The sequence below is a fragment of the Betta splendens genome, unplaced genomic scaffold, assembly GCF_900634795.4.
Source record: "Betta splendens unplaced genomic scaffold, fBetSpl5.4 scaffold_29, whole genome shotgun sequence".
In the NCBI taxonomy this organism is placed as follows: Eukaryota; Metazoa; Chordata; class Actinopteri; order Anabantiformes; family Osphronemidae; genus Betta; species Betta splendens.
In genome coordinates, this window is record NW_026577848.1 from 214,490 (window position 1) to 233,976 (window position 19,487).

The window sequence follows — 19,487 nt, forward strand, 5'->3', positions numbered from 1 at the left end:
TCACTGAGTACAAGCTACAACTGGTGTCTGCCTTTATTGAAAAGTTCAACAGGGAGAAGGCTAAGCTGGGTCACTTTAAAATGAACAGCTGCGGCATGAACATCATAGATCTGTACAGGATGGCGGGGACCAGAGAGATAAAGTTTGCCTGCACCAGCATGAAGCTGAACGACGTCGCACCCTTTGTTATTGGCAAGATCAGGGAGCTGCACGGCAAATCTCCAAAGGATGCCAGAAAGCTTTGCAAGCTGGCGGACGTCAGCTATTCAAAAATGGACGAGCTGATCAGCGAGGGGGGGAAAAGTCTCTTTGCTGTGCTCATCTACAACTTGGTAGACTCACAGCTTTGCGCCAGGATGGCTAAGGTCCTCAGACCCGTGTCGGCTCTATTCCATCGATGCAGAACCACTCTGAACATAGACGTAGTGGTGCACGGAAGAGGGGATAACTTTGGCGGTTTCGTGCAAAGCATCCACTCGGTCCAGATCCCTCAGCTCAAGATTAAGATGGACGCGCTCAGAGTCAATGCCGGACCCGTGGGTATGAGGTTGAGCAGCCGTCTGCGATGGAACCCCACGGAGCTCAATGTTGGAGACGGAGAAAAGTGGAAGGGAGGAGCGGTGTGCGATCCTCTCACGGGCCTGCACTACTCCGGGCCCGGCATGGGCCTGGAGCTATCGTTTGACTTTTCCAGTATGTACCCGTCCATCATGTGTGCCCTCAACATCTCACCAGAGACTACAATTCCCTGGCCTCCGGTGACATTCCCTCACGATCTGTCTGGTTGGGTGTGTTACAACTGGGAAAACGAAGGTTTTGAGTACGCCACGCTCATACTGAAATACGACAAATTTCAAGGTGGCTTTGTTCGGGCGCCTGCAGTGTTCTCTTCCTCTGTGGAGCACTATCTCAACCGTAGAGCCCACTTCAAGAATAAAATAAAAATGCCTGACATTGGCGAGGCTGAGCGGGTCTATTACAAGATGCAGGAAAGTGAGTGTAAAGTGCTGGCCAACTCTTTCTATGGGACGGCTCCCCATCCCTGTGGACCCCTTATATCTGGCCACGGTAGACGACAGATTTCTGTGGTCAACAGCTGCGTGTCCGCTTTTTACCGCCACCGCTGCCCCGTAGTCTACGGAGACACAGACAGCGTCATGGTTTCGGTGGGCTACGGACCAGAAGATAATCCAGAGAGCGATGTGCCTGAGGAGGTGGACACGTGTGCAGACAGGGCGGAGGGTCTGGAGGCAGACCTCCTGGCACGATTTGCCCACAAGGCTCGACGGGTTATGGGTGACAAGTTCAAGAGAGCCGGGGCGCAAGTTCCCCCTTTCCTGGACTTTGTGCACAGTGCTCTAGTGGAGGACACCCTCGATAGGATGTACGTGATAGGCAGAGGAAACACGCACCAAAAGGTAGTCAGAGACCCGCAGGGGAGATTCACAGAGGAAGGGTATCCTGTGTATGTAGGCAAGGTGCCAGGATCTGAAGAGCTAGCGGACGTGACACGGCCCTTTGTGAAAGGCAGGAGAGTCAAGCTGGAATATGAAAACAGTTGTTCGGTGTATTGCCACGTGGCTAAGAAGACGTACGTGGCACTAACTCACAACCTGGATGCCAAGGGTGAGCTCTCTTCAGTTTGCGTGAAGGTCAGGGGACTGTCTGCCTTCAAAAGCAGTGGCTGGAGCTCCATCTAGCACACTCCTTTCTCATCCCCTACCGAGTGGAAGATGTTACAACGTTGCAGCTGGACTCTGGTTTCTGCGCGGTATCTGCGTCAATCGTACCAGCACAATGTCACCAGCCCGGATCAGCCTTTCTCAGGGTGAGAACACTGCACAAGGATGGGAAGTACTGCATGAACCACTTGTTCTCGCGCAAGCAGGCCATTCTCAGAGACCTGCTTGTGTGCAAAGCGTGCAAACTCATCGCTTCCAAGATGGGAGCCGGGTTCTTTCCTTGGAGTAGTCTCATCAAATCCTCAAAGAACAAACACTTTAGTCAACAAACGCTAGAGCGCTTGAAAGCGCCCAGCTCAAGTGTCAAAACCACATATGTGGAAATTGTCAAGACGTGGCTACAGCAGATCACGGGTCTCTCTGTCAAGCCTGTGGAATGCAACGAGTTTCACAAGTGCAACCCGTGCGAAGCCGCTTTCTACAGATACCCGTTGAATCTCCGGGCCAACGCGGGCTGCATCACGGCCATGTTTGGTGGCTCGCTCGTGTGTGAAGGCGCAAAGACCAAAAATGTCTCCTCTGATGGAGAGGAATGTGCAGGAAAATCAGAAGGAGACGACGGTTCGTCCGGGCATGACAGACAGACTCCAGAGTCCGCCGTAGACTTCTGCTCTCACACGAAGCTCATCCCTCACCCGTACCAGCCTTTGAACAAATGTTTTGCCAACTCCAGGGTGTTGATCGCCCACCACGCGGACCGCACCTTGGTCAATCGTTCCGGCAAACTTTTGGCTCACTGCATCGTAGACTACTGCTTGCCACGCCACATGTACAGCTCTGCATTGAGCTCTCGGTGTCTGGATGATTGCAAAGAACACCTGGTGACGGTCGTCACCTGCGTGAGAGAGAGGTTGAAGAGGGCCAGCGCGGCTTTCAACACCATTATGAACAACTGCCCCGAGCACATGATACCAGCGTGCGGGACCAGGGAATTTGACCTGCTCAAGACAAACAGGGAGCGTGTGGCTCGTCTGCCCGGTGAGAAACTCCAGGCTTGTCTCAAGGTTATTACTGATGACATGTCCCTGCAGCCTTGCGATGTGTACAGGAATTTGAGCGTCTCACTGGGAAAGAGGCTAACCAAAGCCATTTCTGAAGGCGTCGTCTCTCACGGAGGTGGCGAGGCCTCTCTACTGGCCCACGCAGAAGCCAGCATCTGCCTTTTGGTGCCCAGTGTCATGCTGACAGATGCTGGGATTCCTTCCTCCACAGGTAGGCTTGTTATAGCGAGTAGTGTTTCGTGCGAGAGCGCGCTAGTGGACTTGGCCGGTCTTCTGTACCAGACACTGCTCATGTTGCAGATACAAACTCCAAATGCTTTCAGCTCAGCTGCCGTCATATATCCAGAGTCTGTCCTCTGCATTATGCCTTTCTCTTGCGCCGATGTGGACCTGATGCAAAGATGGATCGAAACATTCAAGGAGAAAAAATGGCTCAAGGTCACAGGGGTCAAGATGGGCAAGAGAAAAAGGTCTGACTGCCAGAGCGAGGTCAAGTATCATTGCACAGGCTGCAAAAACTTCTACAGGGATCTGTTTGCAAACAAAGTGCCGGCTAACAGGCTTGTCCAGTACGTCTACGATAAAAACAAGAGAAGAAAGATAGGACAGTGTGTCCAAGAAAGAAGGTGGCTCTCATGATCTCAGCGTGGGGCAAACATCTATTTTTTTTTCTTCTCTCTCTCTCTCTCTCTCTCTCTCTCTCTCTCTCTCTCTCTCTCTCTCTCTCTCTCTCTCTCTTGCCACATCGCTACTCACAGAGCCCCGACAAAGAGTCCTCACAGAGGTTCCCATAGATAAAGTTACTTATCTTTCCTCCTTTCCATACAGCTTGGTCACGCGCTGTTTAAAGATGACTTTCAGTCAGAAAGAGTATGTCTTCTCCCACACTATGGCCAAAGTGAGTCAGGCTCATCAGCCTGCGTTATTCAAAGTCGACTTGCACAGCCTAATACCCTTTGGTGGTCAGTGTAGTCCTCTGTTTGTTGTGGAAAACATGAGCGTCACTGCGTACAAGCAAGGAACCTTGGAGAAAATACCAGTTCACTTCACCGTTCTCAGTGACAACAAGAGAAGAGTCCTCACGAATGACCCGTGCAAACTCTCCTCCAAGTGGAAAGTCGAGCTCGACTGTGGATCTTGCATGAAGATAGCGGGCACAGACACGGTGCCTTTCATGCGCACGCTGCCAGTTTACGAGGAAGAAAACAGGCAGGCTCTTCTCAATGCCTTGGCTTTCATGATGTCCAACAGCCTCTGGGCCTCTGACAGAGCTAGAGGAGCTTTGGATGTTGTCACAGAGTCGACACGAGGAGAGTTTCATTTCACGTGTGAACTGTGTTTGGATCGTGGCGTGGCCTGTGTCACAAAAGGTCCCAGCGGACATCCCTTGTTTTCATTCTGTCAGTGTGGTGATGGCTACTTGTGCATACCTTCGGCGCAGCCCTGCGCCGACGAAGACTATAAAGCCCTCAGAAAACTGATGGATCTGTTGCAATGTGCATCTGTCGACAATCTTGGCATTTTGAAACGAATCGCCCAAGAGATGGCCTCGGACCGAACCTTTCAGGATCTCGACTGTGGCGTTTTTCCGCCTAGACACATGTACATGGGGAACATCTTAATCCCATACGCGCTGATGAAATACATCATCTCTCTGTACCAGACCATGAGCGAGTACGTTGACAACTTTGCAGTCATAGATGAAAAAACACCCCACGTCCAAGTCTTGATCGAGAGCCCCTCAGAGAACATAGGTGTGATTACCGGGCAAATGGCTCTGACTGTCATCTACGGAGCGGCACTCTCCACAATTTACAGCAAACTCAACCATGGCTTTCAATACCTGGAGGGATGTCAAGGACACGAACAAGTGAAAAGTCTTGCCAACATCACACAATTGACCAGCGACGTGTTGATCCGAAGGACGCCTTTGAATTTTACGTTGAATAATCATATGTCATTGAAAGACTGGTATGAGTTTTACTATGGTTGAAGTGATGTATAAAAACCAATGTTGTTACATTGAGCTAACAGTGACAGGTATATTTTGTTACTGCAAAGTATTCTTGGGTGAAAACAAATGTCTTTGAAACACATTACTATTGCTTACTAAATAAACAAACGACAGGTCCCGACTTGTTTTGAATGAAGTCTATGAACACAATCAACATTTGAGCAGCCACACTTTACTGACATGGATGTGGGTTAGGTTTGCGTTGAACTTGTTACTGAACTCCACTGTAAGCAAGAACAAATACCAATTTAACAAGCGATGAAATTTCAAGCAGCGGTGACGTGTTGCAATGACTTTTGAACATGTTGTTTTAAGCTTTGTTACATGCATTTTTGTTTCGATATTGTTGAATTAAGATAGTTGTGTCTGAAACATGGCCATTTGTTTTGTTTTTACTGACTAGAAAGAGTACACAAGAAATGGGAAACAGGGAAGAAGATCCATCTGGGCTCTAAGGTGTGATGATTAAGTTGAGTGAAAGAGGGGACAGACAAGACGAGAGATTGGAGCATTTACCTAAGAAACAATAAAAAGAACGGTTGTGGCCTGCACTGGTGGTAGAAAATCTGAGAGAGAGAGAGAGAGAGAGAGAGAGAGAGAGAGAGAGAGAGAGAGAGAGAGAGAGAGAGAGAGAGAGAGAGAGAGATACAGAGTGAAAGACCTCTCCTCCTAAAGCCCACCGTTATGGATATGAAACTGCTCACACTGATGACCCTGCTGGCCATAGCCACACACGTACCAAAAACCAAAGCCAAGCCCATCAGCCTGATGGAGCGATGCCTCTGCAATTCTACTCTGAATAAGCCTGCCCAGCGCTTTGTCAAGGAACTCAAAGAAATCAAGGTCATGTACAAGCCCAGCTGCCCCTTACAAGTCATTGGAAAGCTGAAGAACAACAGAAGAGTCTGCATCGACCCAGCAACTAAGTGGCTGCAAAAGTACTTGAAGAAAACCATTGATAACTTAAGGAATCCCAAAAGACTCAGCAGCAATGATGATGACGGTGAAGACAACAATATCAAAAAGAAAGAGTAAACTTCACCCTGAACGCTTTCTTGTCATTGCTATGGATCTATGCAAAAACACAGAATGTGCATGTCCATGTCTCTGGACCACCTGCAGAACCAACACATAACTTCCCAGCCAGTGCCGTCTTATCACCAACACAGATGTTGCTTCACTTCACCGCAACATGTTGCTCCAAAGGACACACATCATTATTGAAGGATGGACACAAGTTCTACTCTGGGTTAAAGGGCAAAGAGGACAAGATCAAGCTTGCCGCATTAAGCCAAGAATGATGTGTTCAATACTTTGCATTAAGCTATGGAAATGGGTTCTTAAATAAAGCTGCATGTCTCTGAAACATAGCCGTTGTTATTGTAATTTTATGTGTGTGTGTGTGTGTGTGTGTGTGTGTGTGTGTGTGTGTGTGTGTGTGTGTGTGTGTGACGGGGAGAGAGAGAGAGAGAGAGAGAGAGAGAGATCAAACAACTAAATAAATACACAAATCTTTGCACAAAGTGACGCATAGTACAGCTCTTAACATGACAGGACATTATTTCCTCATTTGTTATTAATGACTGCAGAAATGTAGTGAGAGGACAAGACAACAATTTAGAAATGTGGTTAAAGTGATCATGACTGGTGTGTCATCATGTGTGGAAACCAAGACGTGCAGTATTTACCACTGGACTGAAACCAAGCATTATGAACCAGTAGCATGGTTCAGTGTTAACTGGACACGTGAGTTGCAGAGAGAGATTGTGTGCAAATGAGCAGACATTGATTATTTTGGGGGTTAGACAAACGTCATATAGTAAAATGCTTCTTCATTTTGACTCCTTCTCTGCTCACTAATAAAATAACTCAGCCAAAATGAGAGTCATGTGAATGTCCAAGCTAACCAGACCATTTATTTAACCAAGCTCATATTGAAAGAAACATACTGAAGCTTTCAGGCTTCACATTGACTTTTCTAACACACACACACACACACACACACACACACACACACACACACACACACACACACACACACACACACACACACACACACACACACACAAGTTGTCAAGTCAATACTGTGAAATTATGATTATAAAAATCATAATTAATTAGGAGTTTGCAAACGTGCTCAGAACAACATGTCAAATTGGTAGAGTGACTGATCGCTGTGGCTCTGTTCCTAAGTCAAGTATTTTATTTCTTTTTTTTTTTCAGCTTCATCTATGTCCAGGAAGGCTGGCACATCAAGAAAGCGAAGGCCACAACACAACAGCATTTGGCTGAGTATGGCAGAGGAAATAAACACTGAAGAGGAGTCTTACGGAGAAGAAGAAGACAAGGTGCACAGTTTACAGTACACGGTGGACGACGACAATGCTGAGTGTTCTGACCACTATGCTAACGACAGCTTCATAGATGACACGCCTATCGAGAACAGATACAGCCCCAGTGAAAATGAGGAGTCAGAGGAAGATAGGAGTACCAAACAATGTGGCGCAAAAGACAACGTTCAGGGGTATAAGCGTACATTGCAAACATCCTCTGAGGAAGAGGAGTCGATGAAGCCGGACGTAAAGCGTGTGAAACGTACAAAGAGGAACCGCCGCCGGACCGAGGAGAGGCACAGTGTGTCTGCCTCGCGTGCTGCAGATGAAATCCAGACAGCTAGAAAGAAAAAAAACAAGAGACACAAAAATGCAAAGACTGCTGACAAAAGACAAACCTTCCCCGAGTCTAAACGAATGGATGGGGAGGAGAAGTGGAGGGGCGGTACAAAGAGGACTCCTTTTAAAAGCATTCACACACTTGCAAGTGAGACTGAGTCGGAGCAGGAGGAGAAGAGCGGAACGTGCCGAGTGAAGGCTGCTGTGAACAAACAGATGACCAATTTGAATTCTGAAAAGTTGACAGACTCTGAACCCGACCGGGAGAAAGTGGAGGAGAAGCAAAGGCGAGAGATAAGGAGAGCAACATTCAGCAATCGCTCAAACATCAGTGAGACCGACTCTGAGCCTGACTTTGAACTCGGAAGAAGGCAAGACAGATTTGACGTCACTCCTAGATGTGAGACGCCAGCGAAAGAGCAACGAGACACCGAAAAGCAAGAGTTTGGCGTATATTGCGAGGCTCCAAAGTCCCACGAGCAGAGGTTAAGTCAAGAGGCTGAAAAAGTGAGCAAGACCAATCAACGAGACCTCTACCAAGAGGAAGGGGAAAGACTGGGCAATCGCCTATACTATTCTGCCGATCCACCTTCTGTAGAGAGCTACACAAAAGCCGATTCTGATCATGAATCATACGGTCAACCTACGCTAGACAAGATATCTAATGGGACAGAGCCTAGGATGCATGGAATGGACTATATGATAACGATGTGAAGGACGGTTTTTAACATGTCTTCCAGGGTGCTGAGAAAAAAAAAACAGCCCACACCTGGGCCCCAAAGTGCTAGCATGATACAATATTTAGAAGGGTTGGCAAACGGTCTGTGCCTTTCACAGTTAGAAAAACCATGCTCCGCTGTTGTCCTGTCAGCTACGTTTTCTGATCCGGATTTTAAAGCAGAAAACCCGAAGGTTGTTGTCAATACTCTGGATAAGTATGGTTTTAAAAAGTTGTAAAGTTTGCTTGCAGTGCCATACCTAAATAAGTGTGGTTGAGTGCAATAAAATGAGGATACCGATACAAGTACAGTGTCTCGTTTACTTTATCTCGTCATCTTATCAATGTTGATAAAAGATTGTTTTTCCAATAGTGAAGAGTGGAGAAACAAAATGTAGGCGTCCTAATGGTAACAAAGGGTTAAAAAGCACTAAATCAGATATCAAGACTCCTAAAGTCCTAGTAAGTTTACATTTTTATGTTTAGATGTATACATATGATAATAGTGATGATCTGAAATAACAGAAACAAATAAAATAAACCATGCTCCTCTGTTGTCCTGTCAGCTATAAATGTAAAAATGGGAAACATGCAAAACTTAATTCTTTGCTTTTTTGTTGCTTCCTGTCATTGTGGGTGCACCCAGAGAATAAGGCAGTGTTTAGGCAATGGATGCGTTCCCATTTCTTCCTCTTACAGTGTGTTACAGTCCTGAAGCTGACTTCTTCAAAAACCATTGTTTTTTTTTTTTCTAGTAAAGCCTACCATATTTATTTTACATTGCACCATTTGTCTAAAATGTATTTTTACTCATTTAATTTTGAAGTTAATCTGTTCTACTCCTCCTTTACTCGTACCGTAGGTTTCTAATGAGGTTTCTTTGATTAGCTTAAGTTGTGGGACTCTACTGCGTGTCAACTTTTAGGGTTGTACTTCAATTCAGTGACAAAACACATCTCTTTCTGCAGAAAAATAGGACAACACCAGTTGGAATGATGCAAAACAAGATATGTAATTGAATGACAAACAAGGTATGTGATTTAACTTAGTAACATTGAAAATTTAAATTTAAAAGGCAAACACATCACTCTCAAAGCACCTATGCATATTGGTATTCATTTATAAGAAGACCAGCAAAATAAGATATGACTAATTACAAATTCTGTCATTACAGAAAACTGAAGGACCGATGAGATTTGTGTGGTTTGTGTGCTATAAAATAAACCCATTTTCGTCATCACTTAATTACCAACAGTGCACAAGTAAATTGAAATAAACCCTTAAAATCATGAATATAATGATGATGATGATGCTCCTGCATGACTGGGTGGCATTGATTGTACACAAAACCCTAAATAATTAATTAATAATAAACGGTTTGAGTTTGTTGAACGTTGGTGAAAGTTCTCATCTTTCAGGTGAGTCATTGCACCTGGACTTCTTTCTGGAATACAACGTTTCTCAACAAATCCCCCCCCATAAAAGACGCAGATTTGTAGAACGAAAGATAGGTGAGGTGATCTACACAGGACAATGTGTAACTTTCCCCAAACTGAAGAAGCTTCATGGACATGTGGTAAAACTTTTCTGCTCTAAAGAAGGAATATCAGAGGCAATGAGCCGACTTTCAGAGTCTGTGGAATGGTTGTCAGTTTTTTTATTCAATTACTCCTATAAAACTGTCAGTACATTTAGTTTTAATCAATACAAGTACAGTAGTATGGAATCAAGTATAATATGTACAAATAAAATATTAAAAAGAAGTTTCTTTTTCTTGTTAGCAAAGTAAGCAATAACACAGCCATAACGGGGAGGATAAGCTCGTTCAAATAAAAACCAAAGCTAGCACAGGATGTTTACATATGAAATAAACCCAGATGGCCCACATCAACCAAGGGTTTGATGTATTTTTTTCTAACAAAGCAAAAAAAAATGAAATAATAAAATTAACTTAAATAACACTACAGGTTATTACAAATACTCATCATGATGAAAACAATGGCATAAAATGAGAATAACCTTGTTAGTGGTAGAGGAATCTTCTTCTTGTTTAACCAGAAGGCAGATCAGTCAAGTGAGGGAAAGTGGGAATCTGCACACGTTACATTAGTAATTTGTCACACTTAATGGCATGTTACAAAACAACTCCCTCAGAGATTTTACTGATCCCAAAGGGCTCAGTAGAACTATTAGGATTGTCATCTTGTAATAGTGTAAAACAAACTCTTGCTCAGGTCCGTTTTGCTGACATTTGGCAAACTTTATGACAGGGGCCCACTTGGACTCAGTCTGCGATGCAACGTCATGTGTGAAACAGTTGCCGTCCAGTATCTTCAATCGGTCTAGTTGATCTATGCCTGGAAACCCAGAGAGCACAGACGTTTCCAGAGTGACCTTCATCCAACCCTGTGTGCAGTTGAGAACAGTCACTTCAAGTCTCGTCGATCCAAATACCTTGACTTTCATCCTCAGCACTATGTTCCTAATCAGTTTTTTCAGGATGGCGTTATCCACGCCCTCCGCAGTCTGGTCGCCTCGGAATGGCTTTGGATGTCCGTATACCAGGAGTCCTGTGCTGCTTCTGTCACATGTTTGTTCCTCCTCACCCAGGCGTGTCAGCCACTTGGGAATGCCGAACAAATAATCCCTGAACGTAAAACAGTTACCGTCTAGGGTTAAAATAGAAGGCCTTGTTCTTTCACTTTGCTCAAAGTTTCTCAACCAGTCGATTGACTTCGTAAGCACGTGGGACGCAGGCGTCCAGAGGCTCAGCCCCCACAGCTCTTTGTGCAGGCTTGAGTCGGGCAAGTGCTTTGTCAACAAACTAGTACAGATGCCAACCAGGCTCTCACATCGGTTGCCAAACATTGAGGACGGGGGCTCATTGAAGTTATTTTTGAGATACGAGACCACGTCAATCATCACGGCTCCATTGCCTATCAAAAGATCGCTCAAATTGATCGTGAGCATAGGTAACAGTTGTACTTCTAGAGCTGCCCTGAGCGTGAGAAAGACTTGCAAGAGGAAAGCGTGAGCCGTGTAAGGCGCGTCTGTCGTGTCCCAGCTGCACACCTGCTTGCACCCGTGGAATAGCTGCGCGTATTGAAACACAAACACTCCGTCATCCTTTGAACACTTATACAAGCCATCTCGGGGACCGGCAAAAAGGAAAGGGTGCTTTTGGGTCATGCTTTGCGACAGAAGGATAACATTGTTTTTGAAACGGGCTATCTCCTCCTCGTTCCGGCTTTTGAGAATGACCATGCTGGTGTCCATCTCCCCCTCGATTTTCCTGCTCCGATAAATCACCACACCCCGCGGCAGCCGTGCATCTTTGACACTTGCAGCGGTTACACTTCCTTTAATCTCCCCTTGGACGAGGTCTCCTGGGCCGAACCCTAGTTGAACTTCCCTCGAGTTTAGAGTTCCTGTGGAGTCACTGGACGCGGAGCCGATGATGTTACAGTTACTCCATTCAAGATTTCCGGATCTGGAAAGAGGCTCCTCCTCTGAAACTCGCCCCCTTGGGTTTACGGTGGAGCTTTCCCTGCTGTGAGCCACGCTGGACCGTACAGAGAGCAGCTCTTTCAGGTCGTGGGGAACCGAGCGCTTGACTTTGGCGCAGCTATATGTGTCACTGGTCTTACGTTTCCTAAACCTGTGGACATCTTGAAGCTCTTTGACTTTTTTTGAGTACCACTCGTATGGCTGGATGAGATCAGGAGCTAAACTAAAGACGTCTTTTCCGTAGTACACTTTGGAGTCTGACTTGGTAACCGTAATGTGTGATTCCATCGTCTGGGACGGCTCCGTCGCCGCGAGTCCCTCTGGGACGCAGTCCTTGCTACATATGATGTCCGTGGGTTTATAGTCGCCAAGTCGTAGGGACGACGGTATCTGTTCTTGAGCCACGAGGGCGTCGCCGATGTCCTGACTCAAACACTGGTATCGACCGAGCTTCAGCAGTCCAGAAGGAGACCATCTCTCTTGGGGAAACAGCGTAATGCACAGCACTCCCATGGAAATAAAACTCTTGTCCGCTATGCGGCTGCCCATGTTTTTAAGGTTTTCCAGTATCATCTGTACAGTAGGCCTTTTATTTTTGTGCTTTGCGTGCAGTGCTTGAGCGTCGATGGCTTTCATGCAGTCAAGAGCAAGCGTTTCGTCACTGGTCGTGGTGTAAACGCCCACCAAATTAGATAGGTTCTCGGCGTAGGTCCTTGGACAATACAGTTTTTCGGGGCCCGCCTTGTATAGTACCAGAGGCGAGCCGCTGTGTAGCTCCCACATCACAGAGTACCAACTGAATATGTCACTCGAGGTGTCAGAGGCAAAGCACCACAGCACTTCGGGAGCCGTGGTAGTGCCCCTGCCTCGTGGCTGATCGAGGGTAGAAAAATTGCACGATGAGCCAAAGTCGCTGATTTTAAAAGCAAAAGGTATGGGTCTTCTGTTCGGCTGGTGGCAGACCAAGATGTTTCTGTGCGTCAAGTCCCTGTGTTGGATAGCTATTGATCTCAAGTAATCTAGGCCTCGCAGCGTGTCCAGTTCCACGGCAGGCACGACTGAGGTCTCATTAAAATAAAACACGAATTCCTGCAGAGAGCACAGGGCTCGTTCCATCACAAGCACGGCTCTACCTCCTATCTGGTAGCCAGGACTGCTGCACCAGTAGCCTCCAAATGTACGCAGGATGTTTGGGTGCTTCATGGAGACCCCGATCATGACTTCCTCCACCAGGGAGGCGATGTGCGCGCAGCTGTCAAATTCTTCTTGAGCGAAAGGCACGCTCCAATTTATCTTTTCAGGACACAAGTTGGTTTTTGCCACAAGGCGATCATTTATTGCAACCGTCACCCCGAAGCCTCCCCGTCCTAGCACAGTCGTTGGGGTCGTGATCAGTTCTTCTATGTCAAATTCACATTTAAATTGGTGAGCTACATCGGTGTATATGTTCCACGGATGCATTTTTGTTGTACACCAAATAGGATCGCACTTTTGCTCAAAACTGTCTACGGTCATGTCGCTGACAACGCACCTCCTAGGTTCGAACGTCTTGTAGCTTGAGAGTAACACGCCGTTTAACACAGGCTGCGTCTTCTGAGAGAGAGGTTCAAAGTGGTCTTTGGAACGAGTGGCAAACGTGGGGAATATAGGAGTTATCCTATTGGTGACCGTTTTCTTTGTGTCCCTGATTAACTTGACAAGATCCTGAGAGTAAATTGCGGTGCATTTGATCACCAAAAACAGTGCAAGGGCATCAGTCTCACAGCTCATGTCTACAAATTCTTGTTTCGTGTGCACCACCAGTCGATCGTTCCCCTCGATTTCAGGCTCTTCGTAGGGGCCCACAATTTTGACGTTTCTCATCTGATGCTGTGTTAGAAACCTCTCGAGTACTAAAACGGTGTCTTCTTCTGTACCGAAGGTAAAATTGCTATTTTTCGCTCCAAGCCAGTCCAGCACACCTCGTGTGTCCTTGTAATGCAAAGTCTTAACGTGGTAGAGATTGTAACGCCGAACCATTTCTTGCAAACGTTTTAGGCTGCTGCCGGTTTGAATCCCGACTTGCGCCCTTTCAGCTTCTCGCTGCATCGCGTCGTCTGTGTCAAGAGGATATGTCTGGTTGGGGTCGAAGAGAAGTTGTGTTCTCTGAACACGCCTCTGTGTCACTCTTTGAGTGCCTAATAATAGCTGGTGCACCGGCTACGGGGTTGCTGCAGGAGACATTGTTCAAAGAAGGACGCTCGCTCCAAGCGACATTGCAGCTCTTGCGCGGTATGTGGCAGAGAGCTGATACTTTGTACACGCCCAGAGCCGATGTGGAATCTCTCCACCGCATGGAATGCAACAGCACGCTGGGTCATGAGACTCCTATACCCGATCAGATAGCGAGTGAGCTTCGCAAACTGTCCAGATACTACATATATCTCCTGTTTCGTTACTGCATGAGCTTCGCTGGACCGATCGTGTGCAAGCGGGAGGGTGTCAGTCACTTGCTGCGCACATCTCAATCCAAGAAAAGCCCAGTTGCCTTAGTGGACGTACCCACTAGTTGGCTGCAGAGCTCAGTGTGCAGCAACTATCCTTTGGCTCCAGAGGGCACCTTGGCAAACGAGTCCTCTGAATAGCTACTACCTTGATTCCGTCAAAAGCAGAAGCAGCAGCAGTCTAAGCAGCAGACTAAGGACCCCCTCTATCAACTCGTCTAGCACCAAAGCAGGATCAAAGTGTAAACCTGGAACAAAGATTCAGACCTTCAGTGTGATGAAAATTAAGTATTGGTTGATGGTAGGTTGGTTGGTCAAGTGACAAAAGGACCTCCTTTTGAAATTTTGAACAGATTGAGGAAAATTCTACTTTAAAACTTCACCCAAAATAAAAAACTGTGGTCTGGTCGGATGACTTCCATTCATCCAACTAGACGACCCTATTCATTCAACTGGAACCAGAATGAAGTACATAAAACCTTGGTCTGCAAAAAGGACTCCCAGTGAAGAAACATGGACCGACTGAACTATGTTGCAGATGTTCTGTTTGCACATGGCGTGATAAACGATGAAGAACTGCAGACCATCAAATCTACTCAAAGTGTGGAGGGTGATGTCACCAACCAAAGGCTGTTCCTCTACATCCTGGAAAATCTGGGTTGCAATGAGATTGAAACCCTCAAGTTCAACTTGACAGATTTAAGACTCAACGGCTGTCATGCCATCTCTTAGGCCCAGTTGGGCCGTGTGACTCAAAAGGTGTGGCCTAGCAACAGCTATCAGGCAGCATTATGACAGTCAAGATGGAGAAGCAATCAACATTCTGTTGAAAAAGATTCAGCGTTTTGACCTGATGAGAACGACTACACTCAAGACAAACAAGAACCCTGCTCCAAGTCACCCAAGAAGTCATCTATCAATAGACCATTATGGTAGGCGCAGTCACATGGAAGCTGTGTACAACCACATCTGAATCTGAATTTATTAAAGAGATTGAACAAAACAAGCCTGATGTTTTTTTGGCATGGTGCTCAAGATCTTACAAGGATTTTACAAAAAACGTTTTGGCTGCTTTTACTGAATTGAGACTGAATTTACCCATGAGCAAGTGGGAGCAAGTGCCAGTTGTGTTTTGTATTGTTTACCGTCCTACTGCTCCATATTCAGAATTCTTAACTGAATTCTCTAAATTTCTATCTGACTTAGTCTTTAGCACAGATTAAGTCATTGTAGTGGGAGACTTTAACATTCATGTAGATGCTGACAGTAACTGTCTCAGCACTGCTTTTAACTCTTTAATAGACACTATTGGTTTTACACAGCAGGTAAATGAAACCACTCATTGTTTTAATCATACCCTCGATCTTGTCATGACATATGGGGTTAAAATTGATAATTTAATAGTTCTTCCCCAAAACCCTCTGTTATCTGACCATTTCTTATTAACTTTTGAATTTAGCATAATTGACCTTACAGCAGCTGGAAAGAAATCTTACTATAGCAGATGTTTATCTGACAACGCTGTTGCCAGATTCAAGCAGAAGATTCCATCATCTTTTGCCTCATTGTCTTGTAGCTACACAGAGGAGAACAGTCACCTTAATCCTTATGAACAGGTTGACTGTCTTGTAGATGATGCTGTAGCTTCTCTACGTACAATGTTAAACACAGTGGCTCCTCTGAAGAAAAAGCAGTGAATCAGAGGAGGTTAGGTATAACTCAGAGATCCGCAGCTTAAGGCACAGGACCAGACAACTAGAAAGGCAGTGGCGTTCCAACAAAATAAATGTAAACTGCATTGCATGGAAGGACAGTGTAATAATATATATTATAAAGCACTTTGTGCTGCTAGGAAAACATAATATTCCTCCTTAATTGAGGAAAACAAAAACAACCCCCAGGTTTCTTCAATAAAAGATTATTAAAAAATTGTCGGTGAATACTACCAATGTTTGCATACACCTATTTTCATGGAATTACAAATTTGTCAACACAGTTAGGTTCCATGCATTTATAACAAAAAATAAACCATACAGTACCTTAGCTATTATAGTGTAAAAAAAAAACTAGAGTTTAAAAAACATTTGCATTGGAAATCTGGCAAGTACAAACTGAAAAGAATGAGAAAAAGATATGTGCATATTCCAGAGGTGGGACTACCAGGCCACTATAATAAATTGTGCTCATGGTGGGAAGGGAGGGGAATTTGGCACAAGCTGTTGAAAGCGAGTGTAATTGACACATGTAGCATAGATAAAATTGCTAAAGAACAAATAGAGATGATGATCACTGCAAATAAAAGTAATATAAAGCACATGCAGTCGCTGATAACCAAATCATCTCAATTGACTTCCATTTCATTTATATAGCACCAAGGGTTATAACAAGGGTTATGGGAAGTCACTGCACCTTAACATGACCAGAACAGATCGTTGACTACCTACTGTATATAATAATATATAATATGATACATAAATATACTACAAATCCCCTCCTCATGGGCATTTTAATGAGCGGCCAAGAAAGCACCTCTTTAATCGATCCTGCATCATTACATTAAATAGACATAAAATTATTTATTGGAATAGTTGGACTCTCTATCAGCTCCTTCGGCTCCATCGGCTCCTCCTTCGTCCGTCATGGTTGAACTGGAAGCTGTGGCACTGCACCCTTTGCGTTGTCCTTGGAACCTCATCTGATGCCCGGGCTTTCCGGCCCAGCTCGCCTTCACGTTGAACACAGAGTCTCTCGTCGTTTCTAGACCGTCCAGTGCTCCAGCTCTGCTCTGCTGCGCCATCCTCTATCCCCCTCGGACTGGTGCTCCAGCTGTGACCTGAGAAATGATAGCTGAGAGGCAGAAAGATCTGCACCATAGTGCAGCATAAACCACCCTACAGAGCTAGGGTTAGGGTTAGACTGAATAGAACATATAGTTTGCTTTTTGTGTCAGGCCGTCGCTGTAGAAATCAAAAAAATCAGAGAATAAAAAGACCTCTGTTGTAGCAGGTCAGAAGACACACCCTCCTCTGATACTGATGTACTGTACCCTGTGGACAGAGGTAAAGGGTAGGAGAGAAATCGGTTAGGAAAGAAAATCAGTTTGAGCAAAGGTGTTTATGCTGACACAGTTCCTCCACTGCTGCACCTCCTAAAAAGAAGGGTTGAAGTTGTTAAGGTGAGCTTCCTGTGTACAACAACACACTGAGATGCAGAATGAAAAGTCGGAAAAGTTAAACCCTCACAATATAAAATCACCAACAACAGAACATCATTGACATGTGTCATGGTCAGTCTGTAGAGCATGTATCAGTCAGTCATGTCACTGTCATGAGCTCAGGGTTTTTATCGTGCACGTGAGCTGAGAGAGAAACTCTTGCTCTATGAGAACTATAATTTAGAAAGGCTAGCCTGTGACCTTGTTCTGCTAAATGAGTCAGCAGTGTCACTCAGGGCCCATCAGTGATCCGGAGTTTGATCTTCTTTGTCCTCTTCTTTCCTGCAATGGAACAGCACAGCACCCCTGTGTGTATTAATCATCTGATTCACATAGAAACTTGGTTGATGCATTAAACACCTTTCTGTCAAACAAAGTTTCATGCAATGTTAGTTTATGCATTCTGCATATTTTTTTTACAAGCTACACACTGAAATGCACGGTTCACAGTACTTTTTCATCCCTCTATTGCCATTGTCACATTTACACTTTCCTTTTCATTCACTCCTTGATTTCCCCTAACTCCTTTCCTTCCTCACATACCATCTCTTTCTCCTCTCACTCCACTATAAGTCCCATTGTGAAATCCTAACATTCTTTGTAACGCAAGCTATTTACACACCAAGTCAAATTTTGTACCAACTCAAACACAACCTTTCCTCCATCGGTTAAGTTCACCAATTAGGGATAAGACACAACAGAAACAGAATAGTCCATTTTCCCAGCAGACGCCACACACACACACACACACACACAAGTCTCCTCTCATTCACCTTCATTTTCACACTTTCCATACACACATACAGTACTGCATACAAGTGATTACATCAACTATATTAGTTTTAATTATATTATTGCATGACAGAACAACAGAGCAATAGGCCCTAACCCAACCACATGTTGACAGGAAACATAGTAGAAGTAGAAACTAACTAAGTAGAAAATCAATAATGTGTAAATTTATCAATGTGATATGTTTTTATGTTAATGTATTTTGTGACAGTAGTAGCAATGCACTCACAAAAAATTCCACTGGGCCTGTTTTAATCAGCTCACTCCTCATGTACAAATAAGGCGTGAAGTCTAGATGTTTACTCACGATTAACCAGTCTACGTGTCTAGGATTGACAATGGACCGTGTTATCTGAACACTCTAGAACTCCCCCAAACGTTTTTGGCCATTTAAGGCCTGCAGACTGATGACATCTATGTTAACTGTTTAGCAAAACGATGGAAAGAAAAGGGCACTGAGACCTGGTTTACACATTTGCATTCTGCTCTGTTGGAATATATTAGTTATAGTGATGATAACAACTAAGTGGAACCTCATTCCATAAAACAGGTCAAGGTGATCATTAAAACTGCAGTCCCACTTAAACAGTAGACATATTGTGCAAATACTAAGTGTAGTGTAGTGAACTGTAGTGGCATTACAATACTGCAGAATAGAAGCATTGTTGCAACAGTTACATCTTGTGGGTTCTGAACGGTTTGGTTTTTCTATCTATTAGAAAACTGGTACAGTATCAGTAAAAGGAACGTCTGGTTTTAGTCACCTTAAAGGTTGATATTTTCCGTAATATACGAGTGCATGATGTCAGGCTTGGGCAGGTGTCGGACCCACATGCACGGCGCAGAAACGCAGATGTGATTAAGTGCAGGTTTATTCGGTGATACAGAGTCAGACGGTCCAGGTCATACACAGTTCGTTCCAGTAGGCAATACACAAGGAAGCAGGCAATCTCAGAGTCAAGGTCCAGGCAGGGTTCGGTACACGAGCAGACTTGGCAACAGTACAGACAAGGGTCAGGCAAAAACTCACGGTCAGATTATCAGGCACAGGTCTTTCACAGGTAGCAGGATCAACAGGGTTCAGGCAAGAATCAATGGTCGAGGCGGTCACGGTCAAAACACGAATGGCAACTATAGAATGCTGGAAAGAGTACATGAACTAACAATCTGGCGGCTAGTGTCTGTGAGAGCTGGAGGTTAAATACTGAGGAGTGATTGCTGATTACGTACAGGTGTGAATACTGAGAACCGGAGAGTGACAGGAAGTTTAACAAAATAAAACCGGATGTGACATGTAACATGAATCATGACAGTACCCCCCCCCCTATGGCGTCTTCCACGGCG

At 45.0% G+C, this 19,487-nt stretch overlaps 2 protein-coding genes across 17 annotated transcripts in view; one reads left to right on the forward strand and one right to left on the reverse strand.

The window, feature by feature from the left end:
• The first annotated feature begins 5,385 nt into the window (after window positions 1-5,385).
• Window positions 5,386-6,473, forward strand: LOC114850821 (stromal cell-derived factor 1-like). The gene has a single exon (XM_041069735.2). It carries the CDS (start codon window positions 5,442-5,444, stop codon window positions 5,790-5,792), a length of 351 nt encoding a protein of 116 aa, XP_040925669.1. The 5' UTR covers window positions 5,386-5,441; the 3' UTR covers window positions 5,793-6,473.
• A 484-nt stretch (window positions 6,474-6,957) lies between these two features.
• Window positions 6,958-19,487, reverse strand: part of LOC129603759 (uncharacterized) — a 54,902-nt gene continuing 42,372 nt past the window's right edge. For all 16 annotated transcript variants that reach the window (XM_055506732.1, XM_055506722.1, XM_055506730.1 and 13 more), the window contains one exon: window positions 6,958-17,633. In XM_055506732.1, coding sequence (XP_055362707.1) covers window positions 10,254-13,742 — 3,489 coding nt within the window. In that variant the 5' untranslated portion in view covers window positions 13,743-17,633 and the 3' untranslated portion in view covers window positions 6,958-10,253. The remainder of the gene's footprint in view (window positions 17,634-19,487) is intronic.

Coding starts and splice junctions, on each gene's coding strand:
- LOC114850821 (XM_041069735.2), top strand. CDS start 5,442: ATGGATATGAAACTGCTCACACTGATGACCCTGCTGGCCATAGCCACA.